This window comes from Pinus tabuliformis, chromosome 4_2, assembly GCF_031772625.1.
Source record: "Pinus tabuliformis cultivar Carrire ecotype Pingquan chromosome 4_2, CPIR1, whole genome shotgun sequence".
Classification (NCBI taxonomy): Eukaryota; Viridiplantae; Streptophyta; class Pinopsida; order Pinales; family Pinaceae; genus Pinus; species Pinus tabuliformis.
In genome coordinates, this window is record NC_142304.1 from 32,787,364 (window position 1) to 32,810,337 (window position 22,974).

General features: G+C 42.5%; 1 protein-coding gene across 6 annotated transcripts in view; it reads left to right on the forward strand.

The window, feature by feature from the left end:
* The window catches only part of LOC149168193 (phosphoglycolate phosphatase), a 242,752-nt gene that overhangs the window by 181,784 nt on the left and 37,994 nt on the right, over positions 1–22,974 (forward strand). For all 6 annotated transcript variants that reach the window (XM_089428158.1, XM_089428157.1, XM_089428161.1 and 3 more), the window contains one exon: positions 2,759–2,883. In XM_089428158.1, coding sequence (XP_089284284.1) covers positions 2,759–2,883 — 125 coding nt within the window. The remainder of the gene's footprint in view (positions 1–2,758; positions 2,884–22,974) is intronic.

Here is a 22,974-nt window from a genome sequence, read left to right on the forward strand (position 1 = left end):
TTCACCCTTGCCCTTCTTTTCTTACCCAACAAGAGCAAGGTTCTTCTCATCTCCGCCTTTTCGCTGTCCACCAGTTATGGATTCCTCCCAAATTTGAAGCCACCACTATAACTTTTCCTTAATGGAATTTTGAAGCATACAAGCCACTCCTCTAGATCTTAGAACAGCTCTTGAGCTCTAGGTCTTCTATTTACAGATTGATATGTAGTGAGAAACTGGATAGTTCAAGTTAGTTTTGACGGGATTCACATGGGTCGTAGTCATATTTGATGATCTAAGTGCGTCATAAAGTGATCCCAGGGAAGACTAGAAGGCACAATTGCAATTCCAACACTTGAATGAAGTCTCCAAGATTCATAGCCCATCCGGCTTGGCTCATAATTTGGAAAACTAGTGGGTGTTCACCACAGGAGAAAATCCTAAGTGACAACTCCAAGTTCTGTAATGATTGACCTTTTGCTTACATGTTGTGTTATTGCAACCTCTTCCTTAGAGCTCTTAATATCTGTAACTCGTCATTTTGTGAGGTCCTTGTTTAGGAAATCTTTTGGGAGAAGAGTGGTTGCTCCACTTGAAGCGCTCACAAACATTTTCTCAAGGATTTAAAGTCAAGGAAGAGAGTAGAGTCCTAACTAAACCAATGTCTCTCTAGGTTGATATTTCGGAGGTCCAAAGTATCCTAGAGAAAATAAACCCATATGAGTGGAAGTCAAAGATAATGGGAGCCCCATCACCTTTATGGTCAGCTTCTAGGCCACCTAGTATGCTTCCCGCTAAGCTTGGCCTGCATAATCTCCTTAACTATCATAAGATGGGGGGCTTTATCCCTCCCTTGAACAACTTGCATAAAAAATTGAGCTGAGTCGACATTTCTTATTTAAAGTTTTTTGATTGAGAGTGGAATTCCTCTTGTTTGTTTTTGAGGTCTTGAATTTCTGCATTAATTGCATCATTAGGTCGTTGGAAAATTTCTTGCATTTTGGTTCAGACCAGTTACTTGAGAATGAGGTTCTTGGATGGCCTTTTCGAAACCCTATTTTTGAGGCTATGGATCTATTCTTGTAATTTGAATTTTGTCAATTTCATTCTCTCAGGCCTTGATTCTATCATTTCCAATCTCATAATTAAAAGCTGAACTTATGTTGTGAAAGCCTCTAGATATGTTTGTTCATGGGTAGGATAAATAATGGAGAGGATGGGTCCTTGAGAGGTTGCAAGTATAAAGGGAGTTGTGAATTTTGGCGTGTTGGGAAATAGGTAGTAGAGGGAAGGTGGTGGGTATAGAGTAGAGCAACATCATTGAGAGGGGAGGGCATTGGGGCGAAGAGTAAGGAGGATGAGGCCAGGGTTATGATGGGGGGATGAACAGGTAAGAGGGGAGGATGGGGCCAGGGGGAGAAAGGAAATGGAGGAGAGAGGTATTGGGATGAGGCAGAGAAGGAAAGGTACCTGGGGGAGTCAGGAGAGTGAGGAAAGGGCTAGAATAGGGTCAAAGTGACGGGGAGAGGAGAGCTCATAGGTGGGGAGGTGGAGCATGGCAAGAACATGGATGTGGCCATGGGGTGAACATAACATTGATGTAGGGGCTCGATACTGTTACATCAATATGTGCACATCAGTAGGGACAACCATGAACACTTTGGGAGGGTGTGGATCTCTATTCATGAAAAATTAGAAACTGTCTTAAATACAAAGAGTAATCGATTATGAAAGAGATATGTTGGGGAGGAATGTGAGTGTAGGAGGAGGAAGAGCAGGAAGTAAGGCTGGGAATAAAAAGTGTAAAAGCTGGATAGGCATGGTCAGAAAGAGGAAGTGAGTCAAGTACCTGGAAACCCTGAATGTGAAAAACAAGGGACATGCTGGTTAACCTCTGATTAATATTAGGATTCAGCTCCTGACATCTCAGGGAGGCTGGCAAATCTGCCAAAGGCGTCCAATTAACAAGGGGCAATGACACAAGCCAATATAGGGTGTTTTCTATTGCAGCTTTAGCTTTCTTGCTTAGATTATTGGTGACATCCAGAATAATTTTTCATCTAGATACAGGTTTTGACGTTGGCCCTTTGATTGCTTGTTGAGCAAGGTCCACTAACTTCCCAAACAAACTATTCTGTCTTAGTTTGTATTGCAATCTGCTTAGATTCTTCTATGAACTGGACATAGAACCTTAAATGGTTGGAGTTTCAAGTCCCTATTAGCTTATTGATCAGAAATAAAATACATGTGACTTCCTTGTTAGAAAGAATCCCTATGCTAGTTCACAGTTTATATTTTCTGATGTCTAGCACATCTCTAATTGATATTCACTGTGGATTAGGAAGTGTTTAAAATTTGGAGGGGAATATAACACAACCTATCCCTTTTCCTGTCCATCTCAATTTATTGTGGGCAGTGTCAGTGATGTCTATTTCAATAGGAGCAATGGTTGGTTGGTTGTATTTTTTGTTGTCATAGTAGTAAGAACATTGTTACAATCAGATACAGCTTCATGTAATTATAGATTCTTTTTAGCAAGCTTGCCTGTGCGTCTTGATCCATTCTTTGTTTTTCTTAGACTAATTTTGTCTCAAAGATGGATGCATCTTAACATACAGAAAGATGGAACTATTGTCAGCATCCTATTGTGTTTTATAAAATATACAGAATGTCCACTTTTAAATAGGATTCTAATTATAGCAGTATCAGATGTGTACTCTATGTTATATATCATAATCAAACATTTTAGTTATTTAAACTAAATGCTTGCTTCTGGTAGGAGGTCATTAATACCATGCCTGACAGTTATCAAAGGGATGACCTTATATTATTGAGCATCAAGAACTCTGGTAAAGCAGACCTACATGCAGATTTGTTGTACTTCTTATGCTATGGAACAAAAAGGTAAGGGGATTTTCCCAATTCAACTACATATCTTGGTTGTATTAATTTACTGACGAAGTTGTCTTTTCTGAAAAGTTGATCATATTGTGTTTCTTTTTACTAATAAATAATTTGAAACTAAATAAATTTCTTAGTAGGAATAGGAATATATATATTTTTTTCATGAGAAATATCTTTATATTCCATATTCTATATACATGTTTTGGTCCTCGAGGGACTGCTCAGGCAACAAGGCTCAAAGGCATCACAAAAGTACTCATTATGAGCTCAACACATCACATGCAGGAATTGAACCCAAGTGGGGGAGGATAACAATTGTTCCTCCCAACCATCTGAGCTAAAACATATTACCATAGGAATAAGAATAGTTATGTTTCTGTCCAGACAGTTTTGCTGAAATAAGTAGGTTCATAGTTGGTAGTCATTTTTTGCTTATGCTTAGATGTGAAGCAATTGGGAATTCTGTTAAATATGCTGTGTTTTTATGTAATATCTCCAATTTTGATTTTTCATTTAATGGGATTAATGGAGTTTATTGGGGAAGCGCTAAGCCTAGCACAATTTTGTAATCTGGGCATTGGAGACATTTTGGGTACATGGGACTTAGGAGAAATCCAAAATTGCAACCTTAGTGGAATGTGAGGGCCACTCCTCATGGAATACACACCCCTTGGAGGAAAAGTCAATTATGTGGGAAGGGGGACAAATTAGTTGGCTAAGAAACCCACAAGGAAACAAGAGGCAACAATTATAAATAGGGGGTTGAAGGCAGCATATAGCACTTTTGATCATTTGACATTTTACACTTGGTTGCTTAAGCTGTTCAACTGAGTCACATGTGTTGTTTAGCACCAGAGGTTTCCAAGGAGAAATCTCACCCTCTTCTTCGGTGGACCACAAGTGCCACCCTAGGGAGGAAAATTCTACTTATTTTTGGGAGTTGGAAGGAAGACCACGCAGGTAACACAAATTTTGAGTTAGCTGGGATGCAGTTTAGGGAGCCACGCAGTGATTGGAGGAGAGAAGAGCCACAATGAGGAGTTGTATTGTTGCTAGGGAACTCTTTGATCCATTTTCTGGCACAGGAGAAAGATTTGTAGGTACATAAAGCATCACCCAACAACCATTCGAATTCCTGGAGGAGGGCCTGCGTCATTTTGTCCATGGATTATGCAGTCCTTTGTTGAGGCAACTTGTGGGGTGGCTTGCGAAGGGGTTTGAGGAGCTGGGGCTATTTGGAGTTGGATTGGAGGGGATTGTGGGGGATTTTCCAGCATTTTGGTGGAGCAGCAAACACAACATCTGCTGCAGGTTACATTTTCTGCTTTTGGAGGAGGGCCAAGCATTTGGGGTCAATTTTGGAGCGTCAAAACTAGAGCAAACCCTTTCTGGGTTTTTGACGAGGATCCCATAAATAATTTGGCAGAATTTTCTGGGCAGATTTGAGGGGTCAAACAGGGATCCTCAACCAGCAACTGGAGCAGCTAGGGGAAATTGGGCTGAAATTCCGAAGTAAACATTTGGCCAATTCCTTCGTGGGTTTTTGTGGGTTATTGTTGGAGAGCACCGGAGGAGGCCCTAGCAGCCATCACTTGCAGCGAGCAGTGCAAAATCGAGATTTCAGAGGGACAACGTAGAGTTTGGTTGGGGACAACCACACTTTTGTCCGAGCAGCTGATTTAATCACTTGGGCATTGTTAGCTTGCCTTAATGCAAGCCCAGGTGCACGCATTCTGATCTTATCTTATGTGTGTGTTTTCACTATGTTTGCTTTGTTTACGTTTGTAAATTTCCATTAGGAATATTACAGTGGTATCAGAGCCATGATCTTGGCCAGTTGTGGGGCAACCATCTAGATCAGGGAAGATTTGTGCATGTATACACAGTGACAGTGTTAACCATAAATGACCCATGGCTCAAGGGCGATTTAATATGTGCGAATTCTTGACCTAGTTGATGAAGGTGCCAGACTAGATCAATCCTCTTCCTTACAAAAGAGACACTAGAGTTGCACAGCCCATGGGGGTGCATCCATCTTCACAGGATTGTGGTGAGCAAGTAGATACACCAAGTATGGTGCAGAGGTCACCCATGTTGGAGACTTCCTTGACCGTCCTAGTTGACATCTTAGTGGAGAGAGTAGAGCATACCCAATAGTGCCATCCGTTGAGGTGGTGACCAAGGTCATGTCCGAGTTTTTGGGTGATAGCAGCACACAACAGATGGGTGAGGTTCCAGGAGAAGTATCCACCCTTGATGAGGCACCGAGAGATACAGAGGTGTTGGATGATGGTCGCACACAATAGTGTCATCAGTTTCAGGCCAACCTTCTAGCATTCAAAAGGAAGGCCACATCAGTACGAGAGGCTATTCTGTTGCAAAACGAGGAGTTGGAGGGCATGAGAGTGGTTTGTGCCGAGTCAGCGACCCAGTTGGCTCACATTGGGGAACAATTGGATTCCCTAATGGTACAGTTAGAGGGCACATTGAAGAGTTGAAGCGACCCTCTTCAGGCATACATAGACAGGACTAGCAACACTGTTGGGTCACCTTTGCCCATTGGAGAGAGAGTGAGAGATAGATCTACCTAGTCAGATCTCATGTGTTGACCTGGATAGCGGGATAAGACAATTGGAGTTGCACAGGGTGCAACATCCACATGTTGGGGTTGTTCTATGTGCGAGAGTTCATGCATTCGATCTCTCTCTTGGGATTGGATGGCGAGAGATTCTGAGTTGGTACTCGGTGGAGTGGGCTATGGAGATGGTGGTGGACCCGGGTGTAGCCTAGCAGGAGCTTCCAGTCACTAGGGATACCGGAAGCCCAGACTAGCATTGGGATCCGGGTGGGGCTACCTATCACTTCCTCGATATACCTGTTGACTACGACTTGGATGGTACAATTGATCTAGTAGTTGAGCGTGCATATTCAGTAGGGGAGTTTTGGTCAGCATCAGTGGCTAACTATTTTATGGACAGACTCCTTGGGTTTTCTTGGTATGACGATTGTACACGAGATCACGGGATGATCAACATACTCTGGCAGGAGTTTGTCAAAGGAGGTGGCATTCGCAGGCTACCAGACATTGCCTTGTGTGGAGCCGGGGATTCTTTCACATTTGTGTGGGGCACTAAGGACACAGAGGAGCAAAGTAGTGGTGGCATCACTTTTGACACATAGGAAGATTCACTTCTTGGATCCCTTAGGGAGGATTTAGAGTAGAGATCCATTCATCGGCAGACATAGTGATGTGACGGTGGAGGTGATGATACCGATTAGGTGTGGGTCGACACGTAGAGACATAGCTCTAAGCCATCACATCCAGGGATGTGTGGGAGCATTTGGCATTGAGAAGTGGTCTACAGGTGGACATGGAGATGCATGGTGGTGGTGTGTCATAGTGTGTTGGATTGTGTTGTGGAGTAAGAGTGTCTTACATCACATTGAGTACACATGGGGAGTGAATAGTGCCTTGACACAAACAGGGCATAGGACGATATAGGGTGGTATAGTGGTAGCCGGGGATATCCTGTGGTGTACAGGAATAAGCAGTGACATATAGTGGCATGTCGAGGAGTGTGGTGGTACTTGGTGCTATGTAGTGGCATATGGTGCGACACGACGGTTCCTTGGAGTGTTGCCTCCAATGAGACTTGTGGATAGGGACATTAGGTGTACTGTTAGGTGAAACTCACCCGGGATCGATGAGGACGTGGTTGAGCTCCTGAGGACACCATGTTCAACAGAGACGGGTCTTCGACTGGTTTATTATCAGATTCGAGGTAGAGAGAGGGGCATCCATAGGGGTATTCTTTAGCACCCTTACAAACTCTTGATCATACCCTTGGTGACCTACCCACCCATGACTCTCCAGTTGAGACGTTTGGTGGAGGCACGGGCTGACGGATACAGGCTTAGGGATGATGTGGTTTATTGTCGAGGTAGCATAGGTTCCATTTCTGGGCTCACACGTGGGGAGTCGATTGCGAGGGAACTGCATAATGCACTTCTGGCGAGACAATCAGAGGTGTCACAGGAGCCTGAGGGATGGTGGATGGTAGACTTCGTCTACAAGAGGGCACCCAGACTCCGAGCAGTATCCAGGTGTATCATCAGGAGTTGGGATAGAAGATTTCATTACGTGGTCTGACAGGAGCAGGGCAGGTTGGCATGCATGGGACAAACTCTTGGTACTTGGGGTCCACCCATGGTATACATACAGGGGTCAAAGATGAGGGCCAAATGGGTTCTAGTAGGTAGCAACGCTACGCAGCGACATCCCATGAGGAGTGGGAGTTATGAGCTCCCAGTATGGTTGGGGAATCCAGGGATCCGATTGGCGGGTGGATCACTCCACTTTATGATGAGCAGGGTCATCGCAGATGATGATCCAGTTAACCTTGGGTTTGACATATGGGGCATCACTGAGACCTCCACTGCATGGTGAGGCAAACTTATCTTGTTTTTGCTCAGGGTTGAGATTGGCAGTGGAGGGGTAGATATTGGCATCATGGAGATGCTCGAGCAGGATGAACCTGGCCTTCACAAAGTTTGCACCACTAGGCCCCAAGAGAGGAGGATACATTCTGCGCACGATGGGGAGTATGTCATAGTCAGAGTAGCGTAGCGTCAACATGGTGGCACCACTCTGAGATTAGCGGGGAACCTGAGCATTACAACTCTTCATAGCTCAATAACCTTTAGGGATGAGCTGGCTACTATAGGGGGAGATCATGCAGATCTTCCATTGGGCTTTAGCGAGTCACTGATGGAGTGGGGGACTTCATTAGCATGGAAGGTTGGTCAGTAGGATGATATCAGGAGAAGCTCATGTGAGCGAGACGTTATCTCTGCAGGATTGGGTGGTATCTTCGAGAGTATACTCTTGGAGTGCATGGGATGGCCTACGTGGTAGGACAACTTCACGAGGAGTTGGACATAATTCCACATTATCATGATCCCGTACTCATTGATGGTATGCAGGGGACTTCTAGTACTTATACCGCGCAGGATAGTGAGTGGAGCAAGGGGAGCTTCATGTTGGACAGGATGGATTGGGATCCTGGTATTGAGGGATTCCTTCATGTTAGGATAGTGCAGAGGTAAAGGACAATTTAGTGGCGCATTTGGGACACTGGCACATTTTGCAGTGACAGTGGGGAGCAGCTAGAGAGGATGTTTGTTTTGCATTGCTTGAGGACAAACAATTTTTGGCGAGGAGGAATGTAGTACCCCCAATTTTGATTTCTGGGCAAATTTGAGGGGTCAAACAAGGATCCCAACTCAGCCAGTAGCGAGAGGAGCTAGGGGAAATTGGGTCGAAATTTCGAGGTCAACATTTGGCCAATTCCTTCGTGGGTTTTTGTGGGTTATTGGTTGAGAGCCCAAGGTTAATTTCTCAGAATTTTCTGAGCACCAGAGGAGGCCCTAGCAGCCATCACTTGCAGCCAGCAGTATAGATTTTGGAGGGACAACGTAGAGCTTGGTTGAGGACAGCCACACTTGTGTCTGAGCAATTGATTTCATCACCTGGGCATTGTTAGCTTGCCTTGATAAAAGCCCAGGTGCATGCATTCTGATCTTATCTTGTACCCAACATTTATCTTAATAAAATGGCTCAACTCAATGCAGATTTTGGCATTTTCTGTGTGTTTAATGTGGTGTAATTTTATGTGTGTTTTTTCTTTTTCTTTGTTTATCATTGTAAATTTCCATTAGGAATATTACATTCTAGGGAGCTAAAGATGGAATTGTTTCGAGATAGCTGTTCGTCAGGTTGTGTTTGCTTTGATGTTAAGCAATTGAAGAATCTGTTGAATATGCTCTGTATGTGTGGGGCTAAAGACAAAAATGTTTTCATATGATTTTTTATAGCATGTTATGAAACCAGCTCAAGAAAAGATAGAAAAGGTAGATCAACGCCTTAGAATTCAGCCTCTTCGAGGGGGCAACCTCCTTTACATTACATAAATGAACAATTCTTGGATGATTCAAATGACAAAACCTCCTCTCTATATATAGGAGTCTAAGGAGTCACAATATAATCCAGCCGACCTAACAATAATAATATAAAGCCACAAAAATAACAATAGAGGGATTCTATGGGGCACAGAAATAACAATAAGGGGGTAATAGGGGCACAACAATATAAATAAGGGGTATAACTATAATAGTAATGGGGTAATCACTAGTATTATAGGGACCCAACATGCCCCTCTCCTTCAAAAAAGTGTTGTCCTCAACGCTTGAGTAATTCTGGATACTTCTGCATAAAATTCTCATCCTCCCATGTGGAATCTTCGGCGGATAAGTTCTTCCACTTGATAAGATACTCTGATTGATCGATTTCGTAGCTGTCGAGTTCTTGTTTCTGTGACTGCTTCCGGTTCCAATATAATTTTTCCTTCCTTGTCAAGTTCTGGCAATATTCTTTGAATTGGGAGCTTGTCGCCTATAACCTTCTTTAAACATGAAACATGGAAAACTGGGTGCAATCGAGAAGCTGTAGGAAGCTCCAATTTGTATGCCATAGTACCAATCTTTTGCAACATCTTGTACGGACCATAATACTTTGGTGATAGTTTATTATCCTTCTTAGCTTGCTTTAGGGACATTTGCTTATATGGTTGTAGCCGTAGGAATACCCAATCACCTACATCAAATCCCGCCCCATTACCTTCTCTGGAACAAGCCCCATCAAAATACATTTTCCAGACTTTATCACATTCTAGGGGTTCTTGATCTGGCTGTGCAAAACATTCGACCTGTGTCTCTTCTAATATCAAATCATCCTCTTCTAGTAACATGCAAGAGAGTTTTGTCTCTTTCCCATACAGGGGTGCATTTTTTGAATAGTCAGCTTTTGTGACAGTCTTCACAAATCTTGATTCTCTGTATAGCCTGCGTTCTTGTCCACCAAAAACAAGGATAGTGGCATAAGTCAAATCCAATTTAATGGATCCTCCAATCTTGGACCCCCATGATCTGGATAAGAGCATCCCAAACCTTGCAGGGATGTTAGCCACTACAATATCCATCACTACACTTTTTACAGGAAGCTGAGCCAAATTCACCACGAAATCCTTAATCATACCTAGATACTTTACCGTTTTGGAGTCAAAGGAATACAAGTCTTTATATGGTCTAGTTATTTGCAACCCCAATTGTTCCATGATAGATAAAGGCATCAGGTTATGAGAAGCACTTGAGTCTAGCATGCAATTATGTAGCAGAAGGTCATGTACTACCAAGGTAACATAAAAATGGGCAGTGGAAGGGTCTTGTTCTTCAACGTGGGGTCCAAATACAACCATAGACCTTTCTTCTTGGAGATTCAAACTATCGTGTAGGGGGACCGTGGTGGATGGACACATAAATTGTGAAATCTGAGCTTTATAAGTTGGTTGTTTTAACAATTCAGACCAATGTTGCACGAAGCGCCCCCCCGGTTCCAAGCCCTAAAGCGCGTCCCGTACGGAAGCGCCTAGGAAGCTTGGCTGGAAGCGCGCTTCCGAAATTTTTTCCGCTTCCTGGAAATTCGGAAGCGTGGTACGGAAGCGCCGCTTCCAAAGCACTGAAGCGCGCTTTGTACGACGCTTTGGGCGTCGGAAGCGTGGTGCTTTGGAGGAGGAAGCGTACGCTTCCGGAAAAGTGTTTAGAAAATCATTTTTTTTTTTCAATTTTTTTTTAATTTTAGGTGAGTTTGCTTGTTGGGGGTGGGTCCACCTTGGGTTAGGGTGACGAATGAAGGCACAAAAAAATATAAATATAGCAAATGCTCCCTCATGGTAATGTTAAATTCCTAAAAGTAAAAGTGACATTCTCCTTTATTTTTCATTTTCATCCTTTTACTTAAATTTTTAACATTACCATGAAATGACTCAGGATGTTTGAGAGTGGTTCCATCCTCATTGGACTTCATATGGAGAAAATAGAATTTCATATCCTATTCAAAATTCAGCAGACTTAACAGTTTTCAGGAATTCAGGATCACTGGGATTGTGGTATTTCATTAGATTATATCAAGTATGAAGGTATGCGATTAGCATTTAATCAAGAGCACCAAGCCCTATATGTACCCTAGTGTTGGTGGTGATAATTGTTGAACTCCTTTGTCACGCAGCACGCCCTTAGCAAAAAATTACCTTTCAATCAAGTCAAAATCATCGATCAAGCATGTTAAGCTTTTTCTACCATGTTTTAAGTCTTGAATGAGGTAGTTTGATCAAAATTGGGCAATGTTGACTAATATCCCTAGACAATCGAGGTAGAGGCAAAGGCTAGACAAGAGGAGAAGAATCTAGATTCTAGATGGTTGATGCATCTAAATGGTTGATGCTCGAATAATTAGTCATTAATGTACAATGGATGTTATATCTATCTTGATTTATGCAAAAATATGCATGTTTTCATGCCTTCTACAATTAATTTGCTATTTGGGATGTTTGTTTTGAGTATAAATGCAAATATATATATATATATATATATATACCAGAGGCTTCCGCGGACGCTTCGCTTACTAGATTTTTGGAAAATGACGCTTCCATGTCCCCGCTTCCAAAAAACGCTTCCGCTTCGCCCCCGCTTCGTGCAACATTGATTCAGACAAACGGACAAAGATTTTGACCTTCTCAAGTTCTTTTTGGAGATTAAAGACAACAAGACTCTTCTCAGCTATGATAACCTCAGCGGGCTCTTTTTCCTTATCGCAGACTGGTTTGGGCAGTGAGGGTGATTTTTCTACTTTAGAAGCTTCAAACTTATGACAGATCAGATCTAAGGACTCTTTCTTTTTGGGTAAGACTGAGTCTAAAGGCTTCTTTCCCTTTTCTGCTGATTTAGGAGAATTTTGGGGAGAGGGGTCTTCATTTTGGTCTTGCATCCTAGATCTCTTTCTGGAAGACCTGAGATCATATTTCCTGTGTATCTGTGCTTGCATGAAGTCCGCAAACTGCCTATAGTAATCATCAATGTCACCATCATCCAGCGGGGCATCTAAATCATCCCCTTCTTCCTCATGTATTTCAGCTTCACATTCCTCATTTGAAAAAGAAGAGAATAGATTTTCTTGAACCTCACTGGTTTCTTGTATCTATTCTTCTGGATCATCCTCTAGGTATAATGGGGGTTGAATGTGGTCTTGCTGCTCTTTTCTCTCCCTCTGCAAAATTTGCAAGGGAGGTCTCCTGTACTGAGGATTGAACCCTCGGTTAAGAGCTTGTGGATTTTGTCTAGGAGGATTCTTATTTTCTAGCTCCAACTTCACGAGCTTATTAGACAGGTTTCTTATCAATTTATTCATTTCCTCCAACTTCTTCTCTTAAGTTTCCTTCCCCGATTTGATGAGCTAGCTTCCTCTTTTCCTCTCCTCCTGTCAACATAGTCAGGTTTTCCTCTTGATTTACCAGTGGAGGTGAAGTTAGCTTCCACTTCAAGTGCATCAATCTAAATTAGATCAAGGGTGTGGGATTTTCTCTCCCTGAGAGTAAAACCAAATTCAGACTCAAAAGCCCCAGCAAAAACCACCTTAGCAGTAGCTTGTTGGGGTTTATTTCAACAGGAAAACTATTATATATTTTGTTAAACCTTTTGATGAATTCAGAAACATCCTCATTATGTTTCTTCTTCATTGCATTAAACTCTATGAGGATGTATCCATAGTCTCTTCTCTCGCCCCATTTCTGCATGAACACATTCTCCATTTCCTCCCATGTAGTAATTGAAGCATTGGGTAAGGCTTTGAACCACTTTTTGGCCTCCCCATCTAGTGATTGGACAAAGAGTCTCAAAATCACATCTAGGTGCTCCACATTCTGATTTTCTGCAAAGGGGCAGAAAGTGTCTATATGTTTTTGGGTAGAGATTTCATCCTCTCCAATAAATATTGGCAGATTTTTGAGATAATCTTGAGGCATGGCATTCATAGGTTGAGGTAAATTGAGAGGAGCATACCTATTAAGAAGAAAACCAGGGACAACCATATTTTTCAAAGGAGGAGGTGGTAAGAGATTTATCACAGGCCTTTGCTGAAGAATTGGTTGAATTGTGGTTGTCTAAGGCCGAGTTGGAAAGCTATTAACACTAGGTGTTGGGCTATCTTCAAGTATATCTTTAACCTCTTTAGGTTCTGGAAAAATGAGAGAGGTGGATGAGGGAGGACTAGGAGGAGCTCCTTCGTCTTGATCTCTTGAGAAAAATGGGCCAAACAATGAATAATGCTCTTCTATATATTTTAGGACTTTGGAAGAGGGTTCAGGATGGTTTATTATGGCCTTCTATGAGTTGGTTGATGATATCTCTGGAACAAAGATCCCAACACTTGGAGTGACTAGTGTTTTCTCCTTCCAAACCCTCCTTGATATTATTCTTTCTGGGTCAAACATAGGAGGGGTCTTCTGCTGGCTTGTATCAGAGCGGGTATGAGGCCTCTTGAAAGCCAGTGTGAAGAAATAAGGGATCCCTAGTGGAGTCAATAAAATTTTCTTTATGTGGAGTCGCCAAGGTGAGAGAGATCCAACCTTGCACTTCCTTTTCTCACCTATTAAAAGGAATGCAAAATAGTCATTATCTAGGGAAAGTACTTCAATTTTTTCCTCGACAATGGCACCATAAGATGTTGTAGCTTTTTCTATCTCCTATCACAAAATTGCTTCAGAAGATGTAGAAGCCTCCTAGAGACAACCCCCGGGTTGAAGGAAAGGGTCAGTGCCTAGGGCATCTGAGAGGAGTGCTTTGAAGATTTTCAGAGGGCTTTCTGCTGCACTCCATATGTCACATTATTTGAAATCAGATAATTCAGAGATTGGTTCAATGGCCCTTCATCAAGGTATACTCAAGCATACACACAACTCTAAATACTTAAGTAGATATGGTTTATCTCAAAGAGGAATGTTATGATTCTAGTGGCCGACACACAACGATATGCAGTTTAATATTGTTGTTGTAGTATAAATGAAGAGGAGGAAAAGAAGGAAAGAATTTGATGCAGAGGGCTGGATAAAACACAGAATCCTAGGCAATGAGTTCCAACAGAAGTATGGAAGGGTGAGGAGGTGAAAATGCAGAAAAAGTGGAGCGCAAATTAAGGTCTCATGCTCTATGCCTCATGGACACATTTGTCACCAAACAACAATTAGTAAATCTGTGCACATACAGGTACTGCAGGCTATAAACTAACACAAGTAAATCTGTCATTTGCACAAGTACTGTTCACTACTTAGCAACATATATACATCCATAAATGAGAGTGAAACCGACAACTTCATTACACAATTTCAGAGGAGGAAAGACATACATGAAATGATATACAAAGGGAAAACATACTGCACATTGCTTTGATTGGAATCAACAAAACTACTTCATTAATCTTTGGAGATGGAGTCCAAATCACCAGTCCATCACATTTAACAATTGTATCAGCCCGAGCACTTCATGAACAAGCAAATTGAACCAAAGTGGAATCGCGTTCTCTGCAATTAGAACTCAGAATTTGCAAAACAATATTCAGCCCCTTGAATGCAGAAATTGGGAACCTTTCTAAAGTGTTATTTCCCTCTTTTTATAAGGAGAGGGGGAGCTTGAAAAATAGTTACAAAATATCTCGCCATGCTTCAGTTGTCTGATCGACTAGCTGTCTCAACACGCGAAGGTTCTGCTGCCCAAATCATTGCAACATATTTGATTCCTTTCTTTAAAATATGAAAATTACATAAAAGCATAAATGGAAAAAAACTAAATGATGGCCCAACAAAATATCTCCATGCCATTCCTGGTGATTGCCTCTAATCGGGCCACATCTCTGCCACGACTTTCCTCTTCAGTTACCCAGTCGGTATGCCTGTCGCTTTCACCTTAAGTGCTTGAATTCCCACTTGCTGGAGCCAGAGACGATCAACGGTGGTGGCCTTAGTGGTTCTCTATAATCTAGCTGTTGACTAATCCATCTGTATGCACTCTGCGTTACACTATCAGAGCCCCATATGTCCTGTAACATTTCCACAACGTCACTTCCGAGCCGCAACCCATCATAATTTCATTTAAAGTGGCATTTTGAAAACACAACCTTCCGATGTCTTCAACCCTCCTATGCTTAGCTCCTTATTTCTTTTTGACCATGGGACCACTGCCTGTGACCAAAGGCTTTAAAGAATAGGGGCTGAAATATCAAAGCCTCTTATCCGTGTAACTTCATTTGAAATGACCTTTCGAAATTGTAAAGTTCCAATGCTATTAGGCTCCTTTTCCATTGGCCCTCTTATCACAATTTCGCCACAAAACCGAGTGTCGCAACCGGAGGCTTAGCCTTGAGGGGTTGCAATATCGAAGCTTTTCTCTATTGTAACTCTTTTAAAATGAACGTTACGAAATTTGTAACCTTTCGATTCCTCCCAGCTCCTTTTGTTTAGTCTCTTTCTATTTTTCCTCCATGGGACCAGGTGCGGTGACCAGAGGCTTGGTGCTTGGGTGCTTAAGGCTTCGGGCTTCTGTTAGGGGCCTATCTGCCTTTATAATTTGTGCTTCACCCTAGGTCCTTCGGATGTTCATGACCAAGCACCTCCATGTATCGAAGCCCCCTTCACCATCGAAACTTTTCCAAGAGGAATTAACTTAGGAGTTACGATATTTCGCACTTCCAATATGGTCCATAGCTCTTGGCGCTTGGCCCTAGTTTTGCGCCCTTGGTTCTTTTAGGTCTTTGTGACCAATTTCCACCTAATTTCAGAGTTCTTTCCATCAGAGGATTTCCTAATAAGAATTAAATTAAAGTTTTGATGGCCTTTTGCTTCGAAATTTCATCTTAGCCCTTAGGTGCTCCAGCCAGCCCTGCACCCTTGGTCCCTTTGGATTTCCATGACCCTGTGCTAGTAGATTTCAGAGCCCCTCTCATCAGAAGTTTTCAAATTTGGAATTAACTTTGGAGTTATGACGACTCCCACTTTCAATGGGCTCAAAGCTCTTGATGCTTGGCCCCTAGTTCTGAACCCTTGGTCCTTTGAAGCCTTTGCGACCAACTGCCACTTGATTTTGGAGCTCCTTCCATCGAAAGATTTCAAGAAAGGAATTAAAACAGAGTTACGATGGCCTCTTCCTCTGAAACGTAGACCTACGAAGTGACATCATGCTTACGTCATCACTTCCACGTGGCACCTCATGAGTGGTGACACGTGTCACCCAGATTTGTCCCCTTAGGCCCCTCAAAATGCCAAAACTGCCTACCACGTGTGCTTGTCCCGCCATGTCACGCTGTTGTAATCTGACCTGTCAGCTCATTGACATCAACCACCAACTGCCATGTGCCTTCTTCATGTTGAAGAATCTAGGGCAAATAAGTGTAGTGTGATTCTTCGTTACTTGATAACAATTTGTGGAGTCTTTTTACTTTTTCTTGTTAGCTTAATCTTCTTCTTCTTCTTATTAATGCATGTGTGTGTACTTCATCAAACTGCTACCAAAACATAAGAACAAGAACACAAGATGTTGGCTCTCTGCCAAGGCCAAAACCTCTCTTCTCTTGAGAGGAAAACCCTTTAGTAAGTTTCTCTTATTGAAGCTTCTTATTGATCAATGCCAAGCCCTAGATCCCTGACTTGAATATCCTCCAAGCACAAGTCAAGTCCTTTTGGCACTTTGTTTCCTCAACACTTCCTCCTTCCAGCACTTCGACCTTCTTCTTCTGGCACTTTGTTTTTTTTTCAATTGTTGATAAACCTTGTTACACTTGCTCTAGAAGAGACACCTTTTGATAAGTCCTTTTCTTGAGATGATTGCTTCCTTCTCTTCACCAACCAATCAACTTGAATGACTGTAATAAGAGGGCTGTTATAACAGCAGAGACAGCCTCCTTTTCCTTTGCACATGTGACTGTAATAGGCTTTAGAACAACCTTATTACCTTCACTCTTCTTCCTTACTTCTTCGCTTGAGTGGGAGGTACTTTAGGTCTATGCTCTTAGCCCAAATGATGAGGTTTATGTGACTATGGTAGAGGGCTGCTATAACAGCAGAGAGACTGTCTCCTTTTTCGCACGTGTGACTGTTTTCTAGGGTAGAAAACAGTCCTCTCAACTTCGGTTATGTACCCTTCTCCTTCGTTGCCCTTGGAACCCCTTTTCTTCGTCCTTCTTTGTTCTTTTCTTGCCTCCTTTTCCTCGCTGATTTCAGAGCTATCTTGGTGCGTTATATTGGAGTGGACAGCCTCTATATATAGAGGACTCTCCCTCCTTTTAGGCCGACATGTTAATTGTTTGTACACCGACTTGTTGTGCAGACTTCAGATGGTTTCTATGGTGGTTTTGCATGCTTGAAGGAGCTTCTTTGATGGTGCCTTTGCATGGGAGGAGACTTGAATTTGCTTGGAGGTATTCTCTTGACTTTAATACATAATCATACATGGTGTAACATGACCCTTAAGGTCTTCAACCTTTTTCTTTTGACTATTTGACTTACCTATAGCACTTTAACTAGTGCTAGAACTATTTCAATGAGCAAGAAACTCATTGACGTACATTATAAAAATAATATTTCTTTTCTTGAATAAATACAAATATCAAAAGTACATTTATGAAGACTGAACCTAGTTACATTTCCTTCAACACTTCAGAGTAGAGATGGCAAATGCTCTGAGGTCTTGTCTTGTTCCGTGCCCCTTGGTGCTTTGTTAAGTTATGGTATGTTCTATGCTTATAACAATTTACTTATCTTTCTTATTATTATCCACAGATTAGCAATCACATGTACATAAAGTAAAGTGCAGATAGAACATTAAACGATCGACAAAAAACAAGCCAAGACAAGAGACACAAGATGTGGCGGCTAGCTAGGGACAAACCCCAATGTGGGGAAACCTTTTGATCAAATCTTTCTTTATCTTCAATAATCCAGCAGAGAGAAATATTACATAAATCAAATTTACATTAGCAGCAACAAACCCTAGATCAGTCCCAAACTATGGCAAACAATATCTCACAAACCGACCATCGGATCGGCTTGATTCCACCACCAAAAAATGCGGCCTTCAGAGGAGATCCAGATGGACCTACAACGCAGTTCTGAGGAGGGAGTCTTTTGGTCAACGCTGGTCAAACTTTGGTTCTGCAGTTGCTGCCCCAAAACTACGTCCTTCCTTCCACATGTGTGAGAGAGTCTATTTTCTGCGCAGCAGAGAAGAGCCTCTTTTCTGCGCAGGAGAGAGAGAGATGTGATGAGATGAGTGAGTGAAAATGAGGAAAAGTCCTCTTGTATTTATACACAACTGTTGATGTTTGAATAGATGCGATTGTTGGGCCTCTGAGCCTACATGAGTTGTAGGTCGGCTTGATAATAATTCCATAATCAAAATAAATTCATATCTCCATAAATACTTATCGGAACCGTATGATCTTTAGATCAATCCTACGCCTCTCGACGAGAGGAATCTAATAAAAATATTATCAGCCATGTATAAGATGACCTACATGGAGTTTGGCCCTAGTTGCCAATTTTAACACTCCCTCTCAACTAGGGAGTACTCCATCTGCAATCTGTTTGTCGGTCGCTACTATTCATCCATCAAATGCACTGCCCTGTACAACTTGACCCCTGCTCTGCTCTACTCTATCCTACCTGCTCGGCTCTATCCTGCCTGCTTTGCTCTGTTTTGTTCTGCCATGTTCTGCTCTGCTCTGCTCTGCTTTGTTCGAATTATGAAGAGGAAGAAATGATTGAGGATGTATCATACTGACTCAAAGTTAGTCTCAGAGTATGTACCACTGGTCCCAGACTAGTCTCAACCGACCCGAAGTCAGTGTCATAGTGGGTACAACTCCTACCACTGGTCCCAGACCAGAATCATCCTCCACTGACTCAAAGTCAGTCTCAGAGTGTGTACCACTGGTCCGAGACCAGTCTCAACCAACCCAAAGTCAGCGTCATAGCATGTACCACTCCTACCACTGGTCCTAGACCAATATCATTGATCCTAGATCAATGAAGGTCATTCTAGCATAGGGAGTACGGTAGATACAGCGATGCGTCCATCGGTACTACTATGGTCCCTATCCTCATTTCCCTGCTCATTGATCAGATGTGAGGTACTTCCCATGAGTCCCAAATTGCATGGGTAGGATGCCTTGAGAAGAGAACTTAATCAATCCTGCCCTTACAGGAGAACTAATCATCGTGCTACATAAACGCCATGGAGAACACATCATCCAGGCTGCACAAGAGAACTAAGCATCCTGCTACATAGTTGTCATGGAGAACACATCATCTAGACCTCACAGGAGAACCAATCATCTTGCTACATAGTCACCACGGGGTGTACATGTATACCACCAGGGGATGGTGAATCACCCTGTGGTCATATGTCGCTCCAAGAAGTACTCCGCACCCCCCCGGAGCTCCTAGAGCTCAATGCATCATACAGGTCCCTCATCAGAGGGTCTTTGAACAACACCAAGTTGTTCTCGGAAAGTCAGGAATTTGACTTTCCCTAGGGGCTTTGTCAGAATGTCGGCGACCTGTTCATCTGTACCGATATGTTGGAGCCTTATAGCTCCCCGCTGCACCATATCTCGAATATAGTGATATCTGATATCGATATGCTTGGAGTGATCATGAAATACAGGATTCTCTGATAAACAAATCCCACTCTGGTTGTCACATAGGATCACGGTGGTATCCAATGTAAATCCAAACAACTCACTGAAGAGCTTTCGCAACTAGACTGCCTCACAGGAGGCCATGCTAGCAGCAATATACTCTGGTTCGGCTGTGCTCAAAGCCACCGACTTCTACTTCCTGCTCATCCAGGATATTGAAGCAGATCCTAAGGAGAAACAACACCCGGAAGTGCTCTTACGATCCTCCACATTGCTTGCCCAATCAGCATCAGTGTATCCAAGCAGTCTCACATCTCTGGCAGTGTATCTTAACCCATATGTAATTGTGCCACGAAGATATCTTAACAGATTCTTAGCACCAATCCAATGTAGGTGGTGAGGTTCAACCATATGTTGACTCAACGTGTTGACTGCGAAGCATATATCTGGACGGGAGTTCACTAAGAACATTAATGCTCCGACGAGTTGCCAATACTTGGTAGCATTTCGTAAAACAGGTCCAGCAACACTACCGCTTAACTTCTTGAAGTCAAGCTCCATCGGGGTAGTTACAGGCTTGCAGTCTACCATACCAAATCTTTCCAATATCTTCACCACATATTTTTCTTGAGATAGGAAAATTTCCCTTGGCTTCTACGAGACTTAAAGTCCTAGGAAATAGTGCATGTCCTAGATCCTTCATTTCAAATTCAAAAGCCAACTCCCTATTACATTTGTGAATAAGAGGGTCTGTCCCTATTAGGAAGAGGCCATCCACATACAACACCAGTATGAGAGGTTTGCCATCTTCAACCCTAAAGTAAAGGTTAGGATCAACTTCACTCCTGGTGAATCCCAGCTTCATCAAGTAGCTATCGATCCTCTCATACCATGCTCGAGGTGCTTGCTTCAGCCTGTAGAGAGCTTTCTTCAACTTGCATACATGAGATTTTTTATCATAAATCTCAAATTCTTCAGGTTGCTCCACGTAGACCTCTTCTTTGATTGAACCATGCAAAAATGCGGTCTTGACATCCATCTGATGTAGGTTCCATCCTTGTGAAGCCGTAGGGGCTATGATCGAGCGGATGGTGTATATCTAGCAACAGGTGCAAATATCTCATCATAGTTTATACCTTCCCTCTGGGAGAAACGACGAGCAACAAAACGAGCCTTATATTTTTCTGTACTTCCATCTGCTGCATGCTTTATCTTGTAAAGCCATTTAGAAGTGACAATTGTCTTGTCCTGGGGTCTGGGAACTACTTCCTAGACATCATTCTTCATAATAGACTCATATTCTTCGGTCATAGCATCCTTCCATACTTGATGCTTGACAACATCTGAGAATGATGAAGGCTCATTTTGTATGATCGTGCTCATGATGGTCAGGTATCCCTGATACCTGTTAGGTTTCTTACTTTCACGGAAGGTTCCTCGGGGTGCAGCATGTTCTTCAGCATCATCAAGTAGCCCCCTAAGCCATGAAGGCCTCTTCCTAGAAGAAGAGGGCTCATGTGGAGGAGGATCAATCGGATCCATGGGTTATTCCACATCAGGCATTGTTTCATCATCCTTTTCTTTCGGTTTCCTGGTGTCGGCTTCTTGAGAGCTCCTCAAAGTCAGAAGATTGTCCACCTTACTGAGAACCATATCTTCGTCACAGGTGACATCATGACTAATCACGACTTCCCTTTGATCGACTACATAGATTCTATAGCCCTTAGTATTTTCTCCATAGCCCACAAAGGTTCCTTTCTTTCCAGATGCACCCAATTTATTCCTTTTCTCTTTCGACACATGAAAATATACAGGGATTCCAAAAATTCTAAAATGAGATACGTCAGGTTTCTTACCAGTGAACATTTCTTCAGGAGTCTTGGAACCCAATGCTTGATGAGGGCGTCGATTTTGTACATATACGGCGGTGTTTGCAGCTTCGGCCCATAGAAACTTCAGAAGTCTTTGATCATGGAGCATGGCACGGACAGCTTCCATAATCGTACGGTTCTTCCTTTCTGCCACACCATTCTGTTCAGGAGTATATGGTGTAGTAGTCTCCCTCTTGATGCCAGTCTCTTTACAAAAATCATGGAACTCGTTAGATTCATATTCAAGAAGTATATCCACATCTTTCGAGAATAGTCATCTGTAAAAGTAAGGTAATATGAATATCCTCCCAAGGAGTTCACAGGCATCATACCAGATATGTCTGAGTGAACCAGTTGTAATATATCAGAGGTCTTGCTTTGGCTTGAGGGGAATGGTCCCCTTTTGAGCTTTCCTTCGACACATCTTGGACATACACCTTCTTTCTCTACTCGGAATTCGGGCATCCCTGTTACCATTTGTCTTACATCAGGTAGAGCTTTGTAATGAAGGTGGGCAAACCTCCGATGCCAAAGTTCGGACTGAAGAGATGTGTCACAAGACATGACACCTAGCAGACTTCCACCGACCTGATATAATGAATCAACTCGAAACCCAAGAGTGAAGGCATATTTAACATTATTTTTCCATATACGTACCTTGCCATCACTGAAGGTTACCTTGTAGCCTTTGTCTTCCATTGCCGAGATGGACACCAGGTTCTTTTTGAGGTCAGGTACATATAATACATCCTGTAAGTGGATCGTATTACCTTGATTCAATTTGAGAGAGACATTGGCTACACCTTTCACGGGATATTTCATATTATCTCCAAGGACAATTTCCAGGTTAGTTTATTTCTCTATTAGTTTATGGAGAACATCTTTGTAACCAGTGAAGTGCCTTGAGGCACCACTATCAATGAGCCAAATTCCCATTGTGTTCGAAGGAGCAGAGTTAGATAGAGCAGTTGGTGGATAATATTCATCTTGCTTATTTTCAACAATGTTGGATTCATACCTGGAATTTCCAGCCTTCTTGAATGGTTGTCCTCTTCCTTGACTTCCAGCACTCCTTTTACCTTTGCTATTGAATTTTCCATTCCTTTGATTGCCAAGAGAGGGATTTTGAACATCATCTTGGTGTGAGTCCTTTCTATCAGGGCACTCGCTTGCATAGTGACCTGCTTTGTCGCAAATGTAACATCGTCATTTTCTTCCACCCTTAGGTCCAACCTTTTTTTTGATTTAGTCCCGGAAGTGTTTCTTTTCTTAACATGAGAAGAAAAGGTAGCAGGAGGACCTTTAGACATGGGAATTTCTTGCTCTTCTACCCTTGTTTCTTCTTGGATGCATCTGGCCATTAATTCCTCGAAACGAGGAATTACATTATTGTTCAAAAGAGTAGTCCAGTCTATCGTAGATTTCCTTGGAGGTGTTCAGGTCGGAGATGTAGGCCACCAAGCGCTTGTCAATAGAGTCCCGGATGATCTTCTTTGCTTTGACTTCTCCGGTTTTCCATTTGTTCCTGGCAGCAACGGATGCATTTGATGGAGGCTCAACAATATTACCTCTCACATGGTCCAACACTCCTTGATCTTCTAGGGTTAGATCGATAGACATCTTCCATTCATGATAGTCAACTTT